General features: G+C 37.1%; 2 protein-coding genes across 3 annotated transcripts in view; one reads left to right on the forward strand and one right to left on the reverse strand.

Annotated features, from left to right (window-relative positions):
- mastl (microtubule associated serine/threonine kinase-like) overlaps positions 1 to 517 on the reverse strand; it is a 16130-nt gene extending 15613 nt beyond the window's left edge. For both annotated transcript variants that reach the window (XM_060869545.1, XM_060869544.1), the window contains exon 1: positions 65 to 517. In XM_060869545.1, the coding sequence (XP_060725528.1) occupies positions 65 to 340 (276 nt within the window). In that variant the 5' untranslated portion in view covers positions 341 to 517. The remainder of the gene's footprint in view (positions 1 to 64) is intronic.
- Positions 518 to 2988: 2471 nt separating this feature from the next.
- Positions 2989 to 17145, forward strand: pcolce2b (procollagen C-endopeptidase enhancer 2b). Its single transcript, XM_060869543.1, is given in 9 exon segments — positions 2989 to 3144; positions 6996 to 7104; positions 7972 to 8227; positions 11859 to 11983; positions 14067 to 14203; positions 14430 to 14504; positions 14506 to 14593; positions 15361 to 15444; positions 17091 to 17145. Coding segments are annotated over 8 exon segments (897 nt in total). The 5' UTR covers positions 2989 to 3043; the 3' UTR covers positions 15367 to 15444; positions 17091 to 17145.
- Positions 17146 to 18414: the final 1269 nt, after the last annotated feature.

The following is an 18414-nucleotide window of genomic DNA, read 5'->3' on the forward strand; positions in this document are numbered from 1 at the left end:
CCTTAAACCCTACTGTAACTCCTGGAGCTGATAGATGAAGGTGCACATGGTTTTTATGTTGTACCTTTACAGCATAGAGTTTGGAGTTGTTCTTTTTCCGGGACAGAAAGACTTTCCCGAAGGCGCCGCGGCTGATCGGCTTCAGCACAGTAAAGTCCTCTATTGAGGGCGGCTTCGGGACTTCAATGGAACAAACACCTGAAGTCTCTACTGATGTCTGTACTGATGTCCCTACTGATGTCTCCACTGATGTCCCTACTGATGTCTCCACTGATGTCCTTACTGATGTCTCCACAGACGTCTCTACACATTTACCTACAGACTTCTCTTCAGCCTCCATTTCTCATGCACTTGCTCTTCCTTACAGATTATTCTTTAGCTCAGACAGGAGCCCTAAGGTGAGAGCCAATATTAAACCGGATCTATAAGCTGTGTGTGTAACTCTAACACTAACACTAACACTAACACTAACACTAACAGGTGTAGCGACACCATCAACATTGTTTTGAAATTTGAAATGCGGTCCTGAGGTTTAAGGGTCCTTTCTATAGAGGGCCGTAAATATTAACAAGCGTTTATGTTCAAAACCAAAAACGTAGCGATCTGTAAGTGATCTAGATTAAATACGTATATTTCTCTCATATTTTCAGTGAACGGAACGTGTCGATATTTTTATGAATTTTTAATTATATTTAAATAATCTCATCTATTTAGACCAGGCACATATCTGGACTACTAAAGTCAGTTTGCGTTATGCAACAGGTCCTCTGGCGGTCGCGAGGAACAACGGAACGGAAGCGGAAGTGGATGAATTAGGGTTGCCATGTCTGTGGGTTTTAAGTAGGTAAAAAAAAGACGAAATTTACGAAAATGTTCAAATGATTTGCTTTGGGGTTCCTTTCACTAAGTTAAACAAAGTTATATGATTTATAAAGTGTAGTGTTAGAAAGTGGCAGAGTTTAAAAAATTGTTGGTATTGGTGACCAATCAGAATAGAGAACCAGGATGGGGAACCAATCAGAATGGAGAACCAGTCAGAATGGACAACCACAATGGAGAACCAATTAGAGTGGAGAACCAGAATGGAGAACCAATCAGAATGGAGAACTCAACAGCGCGGTGGTTTAACAGTAATGAAACACTAGATGGCGCTAACACTGTTGTGTAAGAAATATATGTATTAAAAGCAGTGAGGATTCAGACTAAACAGATCAAACTACACTACATCATATCTAACCCTTAACACATCACCTTACTTTATCAGCATCACCATGGCCACCTGATCATCACATCCACATGTGTTTATTGGCCAAAATAAATTGTATAGAATGCATCTGTGTGCTACATCATCACAAGAGACTCAAAAATTGTGAACGATGACATGTTGTGGAGGTTAAGTTTAGAGTGGAAGAACTTGAGTGTCCTGCGTAGAGCCCTGACTTTGCTCAACCTTCCAGTTTCAGTTCATCAGTTTCTCTTCCAGGGAAGAGAAAAGAAGAAAAGAGAAGAGAAGAAAAGAGAAGAGAGGAGAAGTGAAGAGACGAAAAGATTGGAAAAGAGAAGAGAGGAAAAGAGAGGAGAAGAGAAGAGGGGAAAAGAGAAGAGAGGAGAAGAGATGTGAAGAGTAGAGAAGAGAAGAGAGGAAAAGTGAAGAGAAGAGAGGAAAAGATTGGAAAAGAGAAGAGAGGTGAAGAGAGGAAAAGAGAGGAGAAGAGAAGAGAGGAAAAGAGAAGAGAGGAAAAGAGAGGAGAAGAGAAGAGAGGAAAAGAGAAGAGAGGAAAAGTGAAGAGAAGAGAGGAAAAGAGAAGAGAAGAGAGGATAAGAGAAGAGAGGAAAAGAGAAGAGAGGAAAAGAGAGGAGAAGAGAAGAGAGGAGAAGAGAAGAGTAGAGAAGAGAAGAGAGGAAAAGAGAAGAGAAGAGAGGAAAAGATTGGAAAAGAGAAGAGAGGAGAAGAGAAGAAAAGAGAAGAGAGGAAAAGAGAAGAAAAGAGAAAAGAGTTCAACAATCACACATGACTATGACGGACAGAAACCTTTGGCTATACAGTGTATTTTACGCAATAACATTTAGTCTGATTATAGATTAGTGATTATTCAGATGAGGATTCATCAGGTATAAAAGCATCAAGTGAGACACAGCACACAATAAAGGCCACAACCATAAATATATGGACATCATTTTAATGACGTCACACCATGTGCTGTTGCTATGGCAACAGTGAAGTTGAGGAATCCTAGGGAGAACATAACGATATAATACAAACAAGCATAATGTTTTTATAATATTATTATTGTTGTTGTTGTTGACGTTATTGTTATTATTATTGTTAGTATTTTTGTTGTTATTATTATTGTTAGTATTATTGTTTTGTTGTTATCATCATGACAGGAACACAACAACAACAATCATCAGCATCATCACTGTTGTTGTTGTTAACCATTTTGACTCCAGTAGCTTTACATACAAAACATTACCAAAAGCCCACAGTGATGAATTGTAATAATTAATCATGAAATAAGATTTCTCTTTTTTTTATGTCAAAGTTAAAAATTTATTATAATCACTATACTTACAGAGGTTTATGTTAAACACACTTTTGATCTGGAAAACAAAACAAAAACTTATTACACTGAAGTTTGGATGTGGTGTCAGGACACACACTTCACCACCAAGTGTTGTTTTTTTCCTTTTTATTTTCACTCCTCCACTGTTTGATGGCAGGTTTTTTGGAGAAAGCGGGGGCAGCTGCTCCCTCCTCCAGCTCCACAGACCTGATATTCAGCAGCTCAGCTCATCCCCCTCTCCTCTCCTCTCCTCTCCATTACCTCTCCTTCTCCTCTTTTCTCCTGTCCACACTTCAGGACACTTTCTCCAGCCGGACACACACACACACACACACATCTCTCTCTCTCTCTCACACACACACACACACACACACACACACACACACACACACACACACACACACACACACACACACACACACATCTCTCTCTCTCTCTCTCTCTCTCACACACACACACACACTCACACACACCTGGACATGAACACGCAGGCTGATTGGATCATGTTTAGGATCTGCAGCTTTCTGTGCGTCTGCGTTCTGTTGCTCACATCCAGCGCCTGCGCTCAGACACACCGGCGGTAAGTTAAGGGCTTTATAACACATCTGGCTTTATAACACATCTGGCTTTATAAATCCAACTATCCTATCCAGCATGTACAGTATACGTTTAATTTACGTCCTGTTTCCATCTAGGATATTTGTTCTTAGGTTAATATCACCACAAGTAGACTTTAGTATTTTATTGTAAAGGAAATTTACACAATCACTGAAAACGAGCATTGGGATTTCGTTCCACGTCCCACACTGATATAGCGATGAAACGCGCATGCGCAGTTGATTTGGGTCGGCATGGGCGGGGCTACGTTGCTCCAAGATGTTATGATGTTTTAGCTGTACAGCCCATATGTGTGATTATTATGTCTTCCTTATTTTATTCTATTCTGTTTATTTATTTAATTATGTATGAATACTGTATAAGCAAGGGAAACTAACCCTAACCCTAACCCTAACTATTTCACTACATCACTTTATGTAATATGTGGGGGACAAATAAAGATCCTTAAACCTTGAATGCCAGTGGCCTCAGTTTTATGGTCTTGTGTTCTGCCCTGAGCTCAGGTTAGAGTTTGAGTTTTACATCTTCTATCGTTTTTAATCTATCAAGGTTTTATTCGGGTTCTTCGGTTTCCTCCAACCATTCTTCGCTGAACAACCCTTAGCAGTATGTGTGTGTGTAGTGTGTGTAGTGTCCCATAATAGACAGGAGTCATGTCCAGGATGTATTCTGTTATTCAAAGGTCAGAGTCTTTTTCCTAATAAATGCATAATACAAAACAACAAAACAATTGAGATTTTTGAGTAGATGAAAGTTAAAAACTTCGCAACCTTCTGAGCCGCCAGTTCTTTGGCTGGCGTGAATGAATTTTGTTTCTAGAAACGCTAGAGAAACAACTAATATATCCTCTGAACGTCTCTTAAAATCACCCCAAATTTCTTTTGCATGTTTGTCACACTTTAAAGGTGGGGTGCATGATGTTTGAGAAATGCTTCAGAAAACTGAGTCGGGCCGACAAACAAAACAAACGTGTAGCCAATGAGCAGTAAGGGGCATGTCTTGTCAATATGCAGTGGAGAGAGTGTTCAGTGCGCATGTCTGACATAAAATATTAATTTGTTTAATATAATGCAGTTTTTAAATGAAGGTTTTTATTTAAATTAAAATTTTATATATAAATAATAATTTATATTTATAATAAAATTTTATTAAAATCCAAACCCACATGGTCCTGTGTGAAAAAGTGTTTGCCCCCCTGTTAAAACATAACTTAACTGTGGTTTATTACACCATACAGTTCAATTTCTCTATCCACACCCAGGCCTGATTACTGCCATACCTGTTTGCAATCAAGAAATCCCTTAAATAAGACCTGACTGACAAAGTGAAGTAGACCAAAAGATCCTCAAAAGCAACACATCATGCCGAGATCCAAAGAAATTCAGGAACAAATGAGAAAGAAAGTAATTGAGATCTATCAGTCTGGAAAAGGTTATAAAGCCATTTCTAAAGCACTGGGACTCCAGCGAACCACAGTGAGAGCCGATATCCACAAATGGCGAAAACATGGAACAGTGTTGAACCTTCCCTGAGGAGCCAGGTGACCCAAATTACCCCAAGGCCAGAGCGACGACTATTCCAAGATGTCACAAAAGACCCCACAATAACATCCAAAGAACTGCAGTCCTTACTTGCCTCAGTTAAGGTCAGTGTTCATGACTCCACCATAAGAAAGACACTGGGCTAAAATGGCCTGCATGGCAGAGTTCCAAGACTAAAACCGCTGCTGAGCAAATAGAACATAAAGACTTATCTCAGATTTGCCAGAAAACATCAAGACTTTTGGCAAAATACTCTGTGGACTGACGAGACAAAAGTTGAACATATTGGAAGGTGTGTGTCCCGTTACATCTGGTGTAAAAGTAACACTGCATTTCAGAAAAAGAACATCATACCAACAGTAAAATATGGTGGTAGTAGTGTGATGGTCTGGGGCTGTTTTGCTGCTTCAGGACCTGGAAAACTTGCTGTGATAAATGGAACCGTGAATTCTGCTGTCTACCAAAAAATCCTGAAGAACATTGTGTGGCCATCTGTTCGTGACCTCAAGCTGAAGCGAACTTTGGTTCTGCAGCAGGACAACGATCCAAAACACACAGGGCCATGTAGGTTTGGATTTTGTTTTCCCTTAATAATAAAAACCTTCATTTAAAAGCTGCATGTTGTGTTTACTTGTTTTATCTTTGACTAATATTTAAATTTGTTTGATCTGTGCAAAAAAATAAAAAATCAGGACAGTGCAAACACTTTTTCAAACCACTGTAGCTAGCCACCTAGCTGTAGCTTCTTAAGACCATATATTTTGGTGTAGTAGGACGACATTAATAACATGACCGGCTATAATGAAGCCAAGAGGGTATCGCACTTGATGTCTGCTAGATGATGCCATCTAAGAAATGTTTTTATATAACTCTGGAAGCATCTTATATTGTGTTTTTGATGAACATTTGTCAAACTGAGTTCAAGGTTATTTCATTAACCAGGGTTGACAGGCTTGACCAATATATCCACTACATAAAACTCTCAAAATCCACAGAGACTTGAATATAACCCCAAAAAAAGGGAAACGTCTTTTTCCTCTAAATCTTATTGTTATTACCCATGTGTTTCTGAAGAATAAACTTAAAATTCCCCCTTTCGATCTCCCAATTATGCAATATATCCTACAGAACAACGGTTCTTGACTTTTTTGTTTAAATGTATTAAAGCTAATTGTAAATATTTGCTATAAAACAGGGTTCTGATGGCTGCAGAGTAGTATGAGAGAAATTGGCAACCCTGTTTGTACCTTTATGGCCTCTGTTCCACCTCTCTGTAATGGGCAGAGTGATTCCTGCCCCACTGGCTCTCTAATTGTTCTCATTTTTCACCACTGCAATATTAACTGTATAGAGTAGATTTTATGGATCTAGCTATTAAATCACTATAGATACCTCACTGACTAGAAAATTGAGATGTACAAAACCCAATTTTCAAACTTTTTTAATGTCAATTTTAACGATTTTTAAAGTAAAACAAATGTTTTATTACTACTAACAGTGCATCAGTCATATTACTTTCATTATACATTACATAATAGTTATTTAATTTTTTTTACAATTCACTTTGTTTGTATTTAGTCAAATAGCAGTAACTTTAGCTTAGCCACCCAGCTAGCATTATTTGAAAGCTATTTCTAAGCTAGTTTAGACAACAAAATTTAGGTTCACCTCATTTAGGTTCATTGGGGGAAACATGAAACCCAAAAGGTTATTTTTTAGAGATTTAGGTGGGGTTTTTGGTATTTATTCATAACCTACAATTTTGCGGATTTGAACGGTTTTATTGACATTTTAATGCTAGTCATGTAACTGGCTTGGATCAGAATTATTTTAACAGATTTAAAGACTAACATATTAAAGAGTGATGATTTAGTCGTTTATGTACTAAATAGGATATTTCAATTCACCTTATGAATATAATAACTCAAATTCAAGAATGGTCCTGTTTAGAATGGCTTTCTCCAACATAGCTAGTTAGCTAGCTAGTTAGATTAGCTCGCTATGTGTATGTTAGCAATCTTAACTGGTATCTTATGTAATATTAGTATTTATATTTGTTTCTGTGACCTATCTAGCTATGTTTTTACCATTGAGATTCTTCTTCCATATTTTTGAATCCTACATCATGGTTAATTATCTCACTGGTTTAGCTAGCTACAGTATGTTTGCGATTTTAGCCGGTATCTTATGGTATAAAGGTGTATTACATATTCACATATTACATACATCTAAGATGGACGGATGTTTTTAGCTTTATTTTATCAATCCACAGACAGTCATTTCCATGTGGTGGCAATATTACGGGAGATTCAGGAGTTATCGGTAGCCAGGGTTATCCAGGAGTATACCCTCCAAACACCAAGTGTGTGTGGAAAATCACAGTAAGTACACACTCGATATTTTATAATGTGTACTCTGACTGCATCTCACTCCTATTTGCATTTTGCCACAAGGCTTATTTCAATTATTTATGAGGAAAAACAATGGACTATATGATGCAATGGCATTGCAGCGTGTCCCCACAAGACCTTGGGGTGTGGGTGTGTGTGTGTGTGTGTGTGTGTGTGTATTCTGGCCTGGAACTGGCATGTTGTATCTGGCTCTTGGCCAGCGTGAAAGCCCTGGAGGACTGCATCAGACTCTGTGTGCATTTTTGAACATGTTGGCACCTCCACCGCATTCAGGAGTGGGAAGAAAGCTTCAGTTTTCACCAATTGATCACAATTTACCTTAAAATTCTGGATCATCCATGTTTCTGTTAAACAATTAAATATCTGATCTCTCGTCATTGTGTGTGATCGTTTGATTTGATATATTTAATATTTTTCTTTGTAGCTTCAAAGCTGCTTGTCATAGAATCAGACGAAGAATTGGAATCAGAACCAACCAATCAGATCTATCTATCTATCTATCTATCTATCTATCTATCTATCTATCTATCTATCTATCTATCTATAAATGAACATACATAAATGAAAAACAACATAACTTTTTCAACATAAATAAAAAACAAAATAGAATTTAACTGTACAGGTTGGAAAGAGGAAACCATATAGAAAATATAAAAATATACAGATGCATTCTGCCTGATATGAATATGGTGATATTAGGACTATGTGAATGTTATGAGTAAAGTGCAAGATGTGTGTAAATTTAGTGCAGTAGTCCGGTTCAGGTTGTGGGTGTTGTAAAAAAAATCCACTTGATGAGAAAAATCCACTTGATGAGACCTGATCTGTCTCTTGCAGGTTCCACAAGGTAAAGTGGTGGTCCTGAACTTCCGCTTCCTCGATCTGGAAAGTGACAACCTGTGCCGCTATGACCACGTGGACGTTTACAGCGGGCATGTGAACGGGCAGCGACTTGGACGTTTCTGCGGGACCTTTAGACCCGGAGCCCTCGTCTCCACAGGGAACAAGATGCTCATTCAGATGGTGTCAGATGCCAACACCGCTGGCAGTGGCTTCCTGGCAGTGTTCTCCGCCGCTAACCCTCATGAACGAGGTGAGACAGAGACAACAGAACAAGGCGAGGTATTTAAGACGATGCTGGCTATTAGTATGGGACATTCCCACCAACAAGACTACAAAATATTGGCACCCTTCGAGAAAATGAATAATTTAAGCAATGAGAGATATTTCGATCTGATATCGAATGAAGAAAGAGTACTGTTTTTTTGTTTGTTTGTTTGTTTGTTTTTGTTTTAATCTGCCCTAGGTAATGCACATTTTCTTGTAAAACTCAGGTTTCTCCAAACCATTCTCTATTTTCATTAGTTCCAAATTTGCTAATTTGTTGATCATTCTGATTAACAAGAGCTAGATTTTGTTTGCTGGTGTGTTAGCTTTTATATTTTTTAAAAATATATCTCCATTATTTCCTTTGTGCATGTATGCAGCCTTTTTAAAAGATTTTTTAAAAATGACCTCTGCAAGACAACAATAATATTATTAGCACAATATTAAAAAATACTGTTGGGTGCCAATATTTCTCCCAAATGCTTTTAACAGAAAAGGCTATCCTTCATCATCATCATCATCATCATCATCATCATCATCATCATCATCATCTTCTTCTTCTTCTTCTTCTTCTTCTTCTTCTTCTCCTTCTTCTTCTTCTCCTTCTTCTTCTTCTTATATTATTATTATTATTATTATTATTATTATTATTATTATTATTATTATTATTATAAGATTGATAATTTATTAGAGTACAGTCAAGTTCTTGGAAGGGTGCCAATACCTTTGTAGTTTGATGTGTCTTTTCAGAAATCCGTTTTCACTCACTCAGATCAAAAGGTTTTGAGGCAGAAAGTCTATGTAAATGGTCAAAGGCCATGTTTCAACCTCCAGCTGCTCTAGAAGAGGAATAAGGCGAGGCTTTATAAATAGACTGGAAGTTTTAAAAATAAATGACTCTCTTAGTGCATTAAATCTCTAAAAGTTCAGTATGAGTTTTTTTTTCAAAGGCCGGTCAGTGAGAGTTAGCTTTTCTTTTGGCTGGATAAACAGGACAGGAGCTTTCTCTGGGGTCTGACTCTCTGCTTTGGACTTCACAGCGTGATGTGGAATTTCTCACCGATATTTTTTCGCCGTGTTTCAGAGGCTGGTCAGACCACCAGAGAGGTTCCCTCTGACTCATTAAGAGCGACAAGATGTCTGCTGGCTCTGTGTACGAATGCTGGAATTTTAATGATCTGGTTTTAACCCTGTGTTTGTTTTTCCAGCTGACAGCTGGCGTTATTTTAGGTTGCTGTCTGTGGGGTTTATGGGGACAAAAACATCAAAATATAACATTTTAGAGTTTGTCGTGTGTGAAAGCTTCTACTAAGTGTTGAATTTATTACTTAATACTTATTACTTATTTGACACTCATAAAATATTCAATCTAGGTATAAACAGAACCTTGGAGAAATATAATGAATAAATACTTTCATTAAGCTGAGAAAGAATTAATATATAAAAACCATAACCTTTTTTTTTTACTTTTTGTTCTAGCCAAAATTGTGCTTAGTCACATTTTAATAGCTTATTTATTTATTTATTTATTTATTTATTTATTTATTTATTTATGTATCATGCATTTATATTGTGCTTTTGTAAATGTGACATTTGTTTTATTCATATAAATATTAAAAATAAAGCCTGCTATGCTAAGTGTAAAGTTTCACCACAAAGGTGCTTTAATTTGACTGGGTCTCACATAAATAAATAAATAAATAAATAAATAAATAAATAAACTAACAATAATTTGTAGATGTGACAAATAGTTTTAATTGATTCTGCATGTCCCATGGTATTAAAAAAGGAAATGTTATCGCTATTTTCTAATTTTACTACTCTAAGCTTTCTAAGAGGTTCAGCATTACATGCAACTGTAATCTGTAATCTAAAAATTTAACATAGTAAAAAAAAAACAGCAGAATTTCACAATGCCTTAGAGCTTTTTTTATATATATATATATATATATATATATATATATATATATATATATATATATATATATAAATGACATCAAATTGATTTCATATTAAACGAGTGCACAGCCTAAGAAACCCTTTGCTGAATGTTGCGTTTATAGCAGTATTTGTAGGGCAAGGTAGCTTTGTATCAGCATCAATACTGAAGACTATTTCTTCTGTATTTATCAGACATTTTGATTAAGTATAAAGAAACGTCTGATGTCGTGTCTGTGAGTCTGATCTCTAAAATAAACCAGGACTCTGTTGTTCTTTCGGTGTGTTTTAGACATGTGTTTGTCCCTCTGTTGATGATCTTACACTGAATTTTAGTATTGAAGATAAATCTGAGCTGCTTTTTAGATGAACAAACACTCGGAGCATCTCAGAGAGCAGAAACGGGTTTGATATCAACATTTACTCTGAAGATACAAACATCTGTGTGGAGAAAAAAAACGCTTTTTTTTTGTGGATCTTTTCTATAAATACATCAGTAGACTAAAACAGAAATAAACAGAAAAAATAGTCTGCTTCCGTTTACCAGCCTGTTGTTGATCATTCTACTAGAACAGCAAGTGTTTTATCCCTGTAAGTACTTTCAAATATTTTTTTCAAACACAAATGTATAACACTGGTTTCAAAATTATTAGCACCCCACTCTTAACATCTCAACAGGAGAGAATGAATAAGAGGTAAAAAGAGAAGAAGAGAAGAGAAGTTGTTTTTATTTATTCTGAGCTTTTTCTATGAATAGGTCACCTCTAGTATTGTAGAGAAAAACATAAATAGTGACGAAACTCTTAAAGTCCTGAGTGTCTACTTTCATACGAGATTCATATGAACACCACTGTGGAGTGAGACATGACAAAGACTTTCAGTCATCAACATGGACACAATAAAAACAGGAGAAACGTCCATTTCTTTATTATATTATAGCGTATTTATATAAAAATGTTGAACAAAAAGAAAGAGGTTACATCTTAATCAATTGTGAATAATAACATCGCTTTCTAGTAACTACATCTTAACTAAAACAGATGACAAAAAAGTTCTCTGTACAGTATATATCCCGAGGTTCAGACTGCTGCGTCCTCTAACTGTTTTAAATCACCATAAACATATTTTTCTTTATCTGTCTGAAGTTGTTTGGCACTGATGAATTATGAAAGCGTTTTTGAGAATTGTAAAAAAAAAAAAAAAAAAAACTGTAAAAAAAAAAAAGTATTATTTGTTGAAAAGTGATGCAATAAAATACTGTTAGTGTAGTCAGAGTTTTGGACGCTGATGAAGTTTTAATAAAAGCGCAGACTTTCCACTCTCTGACAGGAGTTGTGGTCTTGTGAATCAACGTCGCGGCCTATTTTTGGACATGTGAGGATCTGTGAAGCGAAGACGCTCTTGCGTCATGTGTGGTTTGGAACCTTTCAGGCTTTATGAACCTCTTATGTTTAATGACATCTCCTGCAGGCGGTCGCTGTCTCAACGGCCTCCCAGGAGCTCGTACTGTATGCGTACACTTTCATGTTCTACAGTCACTCATTACAGCTCATTATAGGCTGAAAATCACAGGCTGAGAATTATAAACACCAGCCCTCCTTAATTAGGAGGTCATGAGCTCGGGTTTTATCCTGCCGTGCCGGTTAAAGTCACAGAATCTGATGTCATTTGATTTTCAGGAGATCAGTATTGTGGAGGGCGTTTGGTGAAACCAGCAGGAACTTTTAAGACCCCCAACTGGCCAGATAAAGACTATCCAGCAGGAGTCACATGCTCGTGGCACATAGTCGCACCAAAAAACCAGGTGATCATCAGACATATTTGTGATTCACACAGTTTGAGCCAATAAAGGTTGAATTAGTGTGAAATTTAAATTGCTGCAGCTGAGGTGTGTAAATGGGAATTTTCCGACCTGTAAAAAAGCTATTTATTTCAATATTTATTTCAATATTTATTTTTTAATTTATTTATTTATTAATAATTACTTAATTTTACTCACTTACTCACACTCATTTTCTACCGCTTATCCGAACTACCTCGGGTCACGGGGAGTGCCAACCCATCGCAGGGCACACACACACACTCATTCACTCACGCAATCACACACTACGGACAATTTTCCAGAGATGCCAATCAACCTCCCATGCATGTCTTTGGACCCGGTCCAAAGACATTGGACTTTTATTAGTCTTTTTTTTTTATTAATTTTATTAATAATTAAAATTCTTTTTTTTAATATACCCATTTTTAATAAAACATATTTTGTACTATATTAATTATAAATTAAAATATTGTAATTTAAATAATTGACACATTTAAATATGATATAGTTATGAAATCTTATATACATTACCAAGTACATTATTTCAATACAGAGTTTTATGCAAAAGTTTCGGCACCCCTACCCTGATTTCATATTTTGTCTATAGTTATAGTCTAATTAAACTTTTTTTATTTATTTATTTTTTATATCAATGCACAATTGCTATTTTTTGGATAAACTCAATGCTACTCGGGTCATGAAGTGTAAGTTTGAATAACAGTTCCAGGGCGTAATAAATTCTCAGACTCTTGAAGCTCTTCAAGCTTCTCTAAAGCATCTGAAAAGGAAGCTAATTAATGTTTACAAAGCAGAGGATGGCTATAAAAAATTTCACAGCACTTCCAGTTTACAGTTTCCTCTATCTGAAATGTCATTAGGAAATGGTGTCAAGGGGATCTGTGGAAGTTAAAGCAAGTTCTGCTTTAAGATACTGAGAAGAAAAAAAAAATGTGACACTAAAGGTCCTGCAGGAAGTTTGAGCTGAAACAGGAGTGGTGGTACACCGTTCTACTGTGCAGCAATGCTCGTATTAAGACTATCAGAAGAAAACGTTAACTGAGATCTGATTACAAATGTAAATATCTGATGTTTGCAATGCAGACATTCATAAAGATAGGTAAGCCCATGGTGCTGCGGATTCGAGTTCAGTATGCGATAAAAAGGACACTTGTGGTTGGATGTGACTGCAGAAAACATAAGCTAAAGCTTTTTTGGCTTTAACATCATTGTGTATAGACCTTAAACATCCTGTTCATCTCAGAACTGAAAACTGGGAAGGAGAATAAAAAGCCTCCTGGTTGGCTACAAAAAGTGTTTGTAAGATGTTATATCTACATCAGGGGATGTTACTAAATACTGATTTAGGGTAGGGTGTCCAAACTTTTGCACATTCTATATTTTGTCATGAAATATAGAGTAAGTGTATAGTAATATTTGTAGAAAAATTAGTTTAAAAAGTGGAAACCTACCAGCCCTCTCTGGCCTTCAAGCATCAATATTACACACTACAATCTCATTGGCTGCCCACAATCACCAACACAATGGTTATTTTGTTCTGTAAAAATGAAACATTCACAACTTTTATCATAAAAGCTGGGCAGCGATAAAAAGACCCTACAAAGATAGATAGACGTCTAGCTAGTGAGAGTAGCTAGGTATTTATTTATTTATCCAATGTTGTAAGAGCCTATAAAATGTCAGACATCTGTTTTTTTGATCAGGTTTAGTGTTTGTCTAAATTTAGTAACTTTCCCTAATTTAGATATTGCATAGAATTAGCATATTTCAACGGTTCCTGCAGAAGCTTTGAGATTCTTACGGTCGTACCATAAAAAACGACAATGCTAATTAATTCTAATGCAGCTAGAGGATTTTCAGAGCGACGTTAATGCGTTGCTCGCCACAGCCTGCTATAAAACACCAGCACATGCAGTTAAAAGTGTGTTGCTTGCTACAATGCAACAACATGTCTTATAGTCCAGACATTACAGCATGTATACAGCAAGAATTCCCTGAATGGTCTCGTCAATCTGGCCCTTTCTATGTGTTTCTGTCACATTTGTAGATTATAGAGGTGAGATTCGACAAGTTCGACGTCGAAAGAGATAACTACTGCCGCTACGACTACGTCGCCATCTTTAATGGAGGGGAAATCAATGATGCTAAGAGGATTGGGAAATACTGTGGGGACAGTCCACCAGCGTAAGAGACACAAATCTCTAAAAAAAATTAATATCAAATAGTAGAACTAACAAAATGAAAGAAAACCTTGCAGAAGAGGTTTATCTTTGGTTGGCTTAGTTTACGCCTGATTTTCAAACGCATGATTGGTCAGGAGTTTGATAGTGTGTGTTCTGAGTGACAATTCTGATTGGCTGAAAGGTTTTTTGTTAGTACATTTGTGTGTGTGTATGTGTGTGTGTTCCAGACCCGTGTTATCTGAGGGTAATCAGCTTCTCATCCAGTTCCTCTCAGACCTCAGCTTAACGGCGGATGGCTTTATCGGCCACTACAAATTCAGAAACAAGAAAATCCCAACAACAACCATTGCCCCAACCACAACCACTCAGCCCATCACCACCAGACTCATACGTAGGTGTATTATAATTCTAGCAACAAACACACAATTGTTTATTTACTATTGATTGTGCAGATTAAAAGTGTGTGAGAGAGAGAGTGAGACCAACACCAAATTGGTGTGATTTGATACATTATATGCAAATTGAATTTCTTATGATTGATGGGAATTTTGATTCATTTTAGTGAGTCAATTCATTTGGCTTAGCACTCTATTAGCATATGACACATTCATCTTTCAAATGACTTACAGATTCAGTGATTTGTTTCTTGAGTAAGCAACGTTTACAGACCAGTGAAAGTTCTTCTTTGCCAAACTACAGCTTAGATTGTTTGGTGAAAATTTACTCTACCTACAGTACTCTGTCAGTTTTTTTGGTTAACATTCAAGAGTGTGTGTGTGTGTGTGTGTGTGTGTGTGTGTGTATGTGTGTGTGAAATGCAACACCAACATAAACCAAACAGATTGAATTTCTTATTAGTCTGATTCAGTTTAGTGAGTCAATTCATTTGGCTTTAATAACATATGACACTAATAACTCTAATAACATATGAATCTTTCAGATTTCAAATGACTCACTGACTCATTGATTTGTTTCTTCACAAGGCTCATTTTACTGACTAGTGATTCTTCTTCTTTGCTAAATTACAGTTGAGACTGTTTACTGAATTTTACTCTACCTTCCCCAAAACTTAAAGAATTTATCTTATATCCCTCACGATGTTCCTCAAGGCTCGGTATTTATCCTTCTTTTGATGTTTTCTCTACTCTGCTTTTCCAGCTTTGAAGTATTCAGCAGCGCTCTGTCAACAGAAATGCAAGCGAAAAGGAAGTCCAGAGACGCATTACTGCTCCAGCAACTTTGGTAAGAGAGCAGATTTTATTCAAACACACTCAGTGTACACTGAGGTTTAACAAGGAGACCTGGAAAAAAATATTTAATGAACATAAATAATGTTTCCCAGAATCACTGCCGCCTAACAAACGTATGTTTTTATGCATGTGCACTATCTTGGGCTTGGCGGTTTGTTTCAGAGCCTGAAAAGCGTCGTTCATAGTTATTTTTTTCTTCCGCACAGTAAAGCATGTGTGAATAACACAGTTCTCTCTGTGCCAGCCGGCTGCAGAGGACCGAAAGCAAACTGGGTGTAAATGGAGGTGTTGATTCAGCGTGGCCTCCCTCTAAAACGTTTCACTCCGGGAGATGTTTACAAAGCCGGGACGATAAGTTCATTATGATTTCCTGCCGAGTTTGTTTGGATTTGCATACGGAAAAGTGGCCCATTCGGAGGCACGGAGGCCCGGACTAATGTGGCGGAAAATTTCACTCAAATCGCGCCAAGTTTGTTACATCACCCTGTTTCACAATGTGTTACACAAGAACAAAAAGTTCAGCTTCCTCGCTGCTTGAAATTTTGAATTATATTTGTAAAAATACCCAACAGTTTTCCTTTTCGCCCCAAATAAAGTCAGTCAGCTGAGGCATTTGCTGCCTTAGTTAAAAAACAACAGGCTAACAAAAAAAAGGAAAGCTAAAATGTTAAAATGTTTATCAAAATATTTCAACTTTAAAGACATTGACTTTGACTTATTTTTTAAAAACTGGATACGAACATAAATCTTTCACACGAGAAACATTCGGATCCTAAGTTTCTCTCTTGAGTTTGTACAAATTTATATATTCAGTGTATAAATTCAACCCTCAGCTAATCGGCTCTAAATTCTTTAATTGTTAATGAGAAAGGTTCCGTAAGTTAAGATTAGATCACTGAATAATTTCAATTACACACGTGTTTGATTCAATTACACACATTTTGTCTTTCTGACTTAAAAGTAAATGATATCGACATCTGTGAATCCATAAATGAAGACAAATAAGACTAGTTGTTCAATTAATGCAAAAGTAATGGTACCCTCGTAATGTATACGATACATGAGGCGCTCGTCATAGGTGTTTGTCTTTCGTTTATTACTATCGTTATTTATAGTTACTTATTTTTGTGTGAAACATTGAGATTTCTTTTTACTTGAAAATACGCTACATTAATGAAATGAATTTGGTTCAATAAACAAACCTACAAGGGGGGCACGGTGGCTTAGTGGTGAGCACGTTCGCCTCACACCTCCAGGGTTTTGGGTTTGATTCCTGCCTCCGCCTTATGTGTGTGGAGTTTGCCTCGGGGGTTTCCTCCTGGTACTCCGGTTTCCTCCCCCGGTCCAAAGACATGCATGGTAGGTTGATTGGCATCTCTGGAAAATCGTCCGTAGTGTGTGATTGCATGAGTGAATGAGAGTGTGTGTGTGTGTGCCCTGCGATGGGTTGGCACTCCGTCCAGGGTGTATCCTGCCTTGATGCCCGATGACGCCTGAGATCGGCACAGGCTCCCCGTGACCCGAGGTAGTTCGGATAAGCGGTAGAAGATGAATGAATGAATGAAACAAACCTACAAATTAATCAGTCAATCAAGTTTTCACTTATGCTAATTATTTATTTTTTTGCTACTCTCTCAGCCATCACAGGGACGATTATTACAGCGGTGCCACGTGGAGGAAGCATGCACACTACAGTCTCCATCATCAACATCTATAAAGAAGGAAACCTCGCTATCCAGCAGGCTGGAAAATCCATGAGCACTAAAATTGTTATCCTGTGCAAGAAATGTCCTTCTGTCAAAAGAGGTGAGTGTCAACGGTGCCAAGTGCCTGTGGGTGCACAATTTCACCAATTACCCTGGATTACGCTCTGTAACGCTCCGTCTCTCAGGCAGACACAATGACACAGTTATAAAACCACGCTGTTTATAGAGACTTGTTATTCTGAATGTTTAGTGTTTTGAGATTTCATTTATTTTCACAAACAGTGATGATGTGATATTGAATGAATGAATGAATGAATGAATGAATGAATAGTCACAGCCTTTAAAATGGGTTTAAAAACAAAATGTTGCTGATAAAAATAGAGTGTGCTACAACCAGCAGGTTCCTTATTTGTGTATATGATATGGCTCTGAGTTTGCCTTCAGACTACTGCAACATCGAGCTGAATAAATAAAGCTTGATGACGGCAAAAAAAAGGTAAGCGGCAAAACTCACTGTCATAAACAGTGTGAACCTCATATGCTCATACGGTAGAGTATAAGCATATGGAACGGCTCTAACGCGAAGTACTGATGAACGTCCCTCCTGAATGTCTCTGCCTTAATGCCACTGCATTCAGGGTCTCTCTGTGTGCTGTCACTAGGCTTGAACTACATCTTCATGGGCCAGACGGACGAGGAGGGCCGCGGTCTGATCGCGCCACACCACTTTGTCATGACCTTCAAGGCTAAGAACCAGCAAGCATTTAACATCCTGAAGAACAAGCGATGCTGAACTCGCTCTTCCCTCTTCATCTGTGTGGTCAAAACCCAAAAAGTGATTTCCTCCATTAGGCTTTTTTTTTTTTTTTAGTTTTTTTTATCGAGACTTATCAATATTCTGTTGCAAGAGAAAATGGAGATTAAAAATGTACATTATAAGGAAGGAAATCAGAAATAATGATGAAAGTCCTCCAGCGCCAAGGCTAAAGGCAGAGACTGAATAACGGCTTCCACTTTTTTCACAGAGAACACACCCTTAATGTCCATCTGTTAAAGTGTGATTAATAAAAGCTTCATTCACTGAGACTAGAACTTTAAAAACTGTATAAAAAGCTGTAAAGTTTTGACTCTCTATCAGTAGTACCTACCAAGATCAATCTGTCCAAATGTCATTTCTGGTTTATTTATTTCATGTTGGATATAACATGAAACTTTCTACACTTTTCAGCATTCAAGAGTCCTTCAAAGGGCTATTC

Source organism: Tachysurus vachellii, chromosome 5 (genome assembly GCF_030014155.1).
Source record: "Tachysurus vachellii isolate PV-2020 chromosome 5, HZAU_Pvac_v1, whole genome shotgun sequence".
Lineage (NCBI taxonomy): Eukaryota > Metazoa > Chordata > Actinopteri > Siluriformes > Bagridae > Tachysurus > Tachysurus vachellii.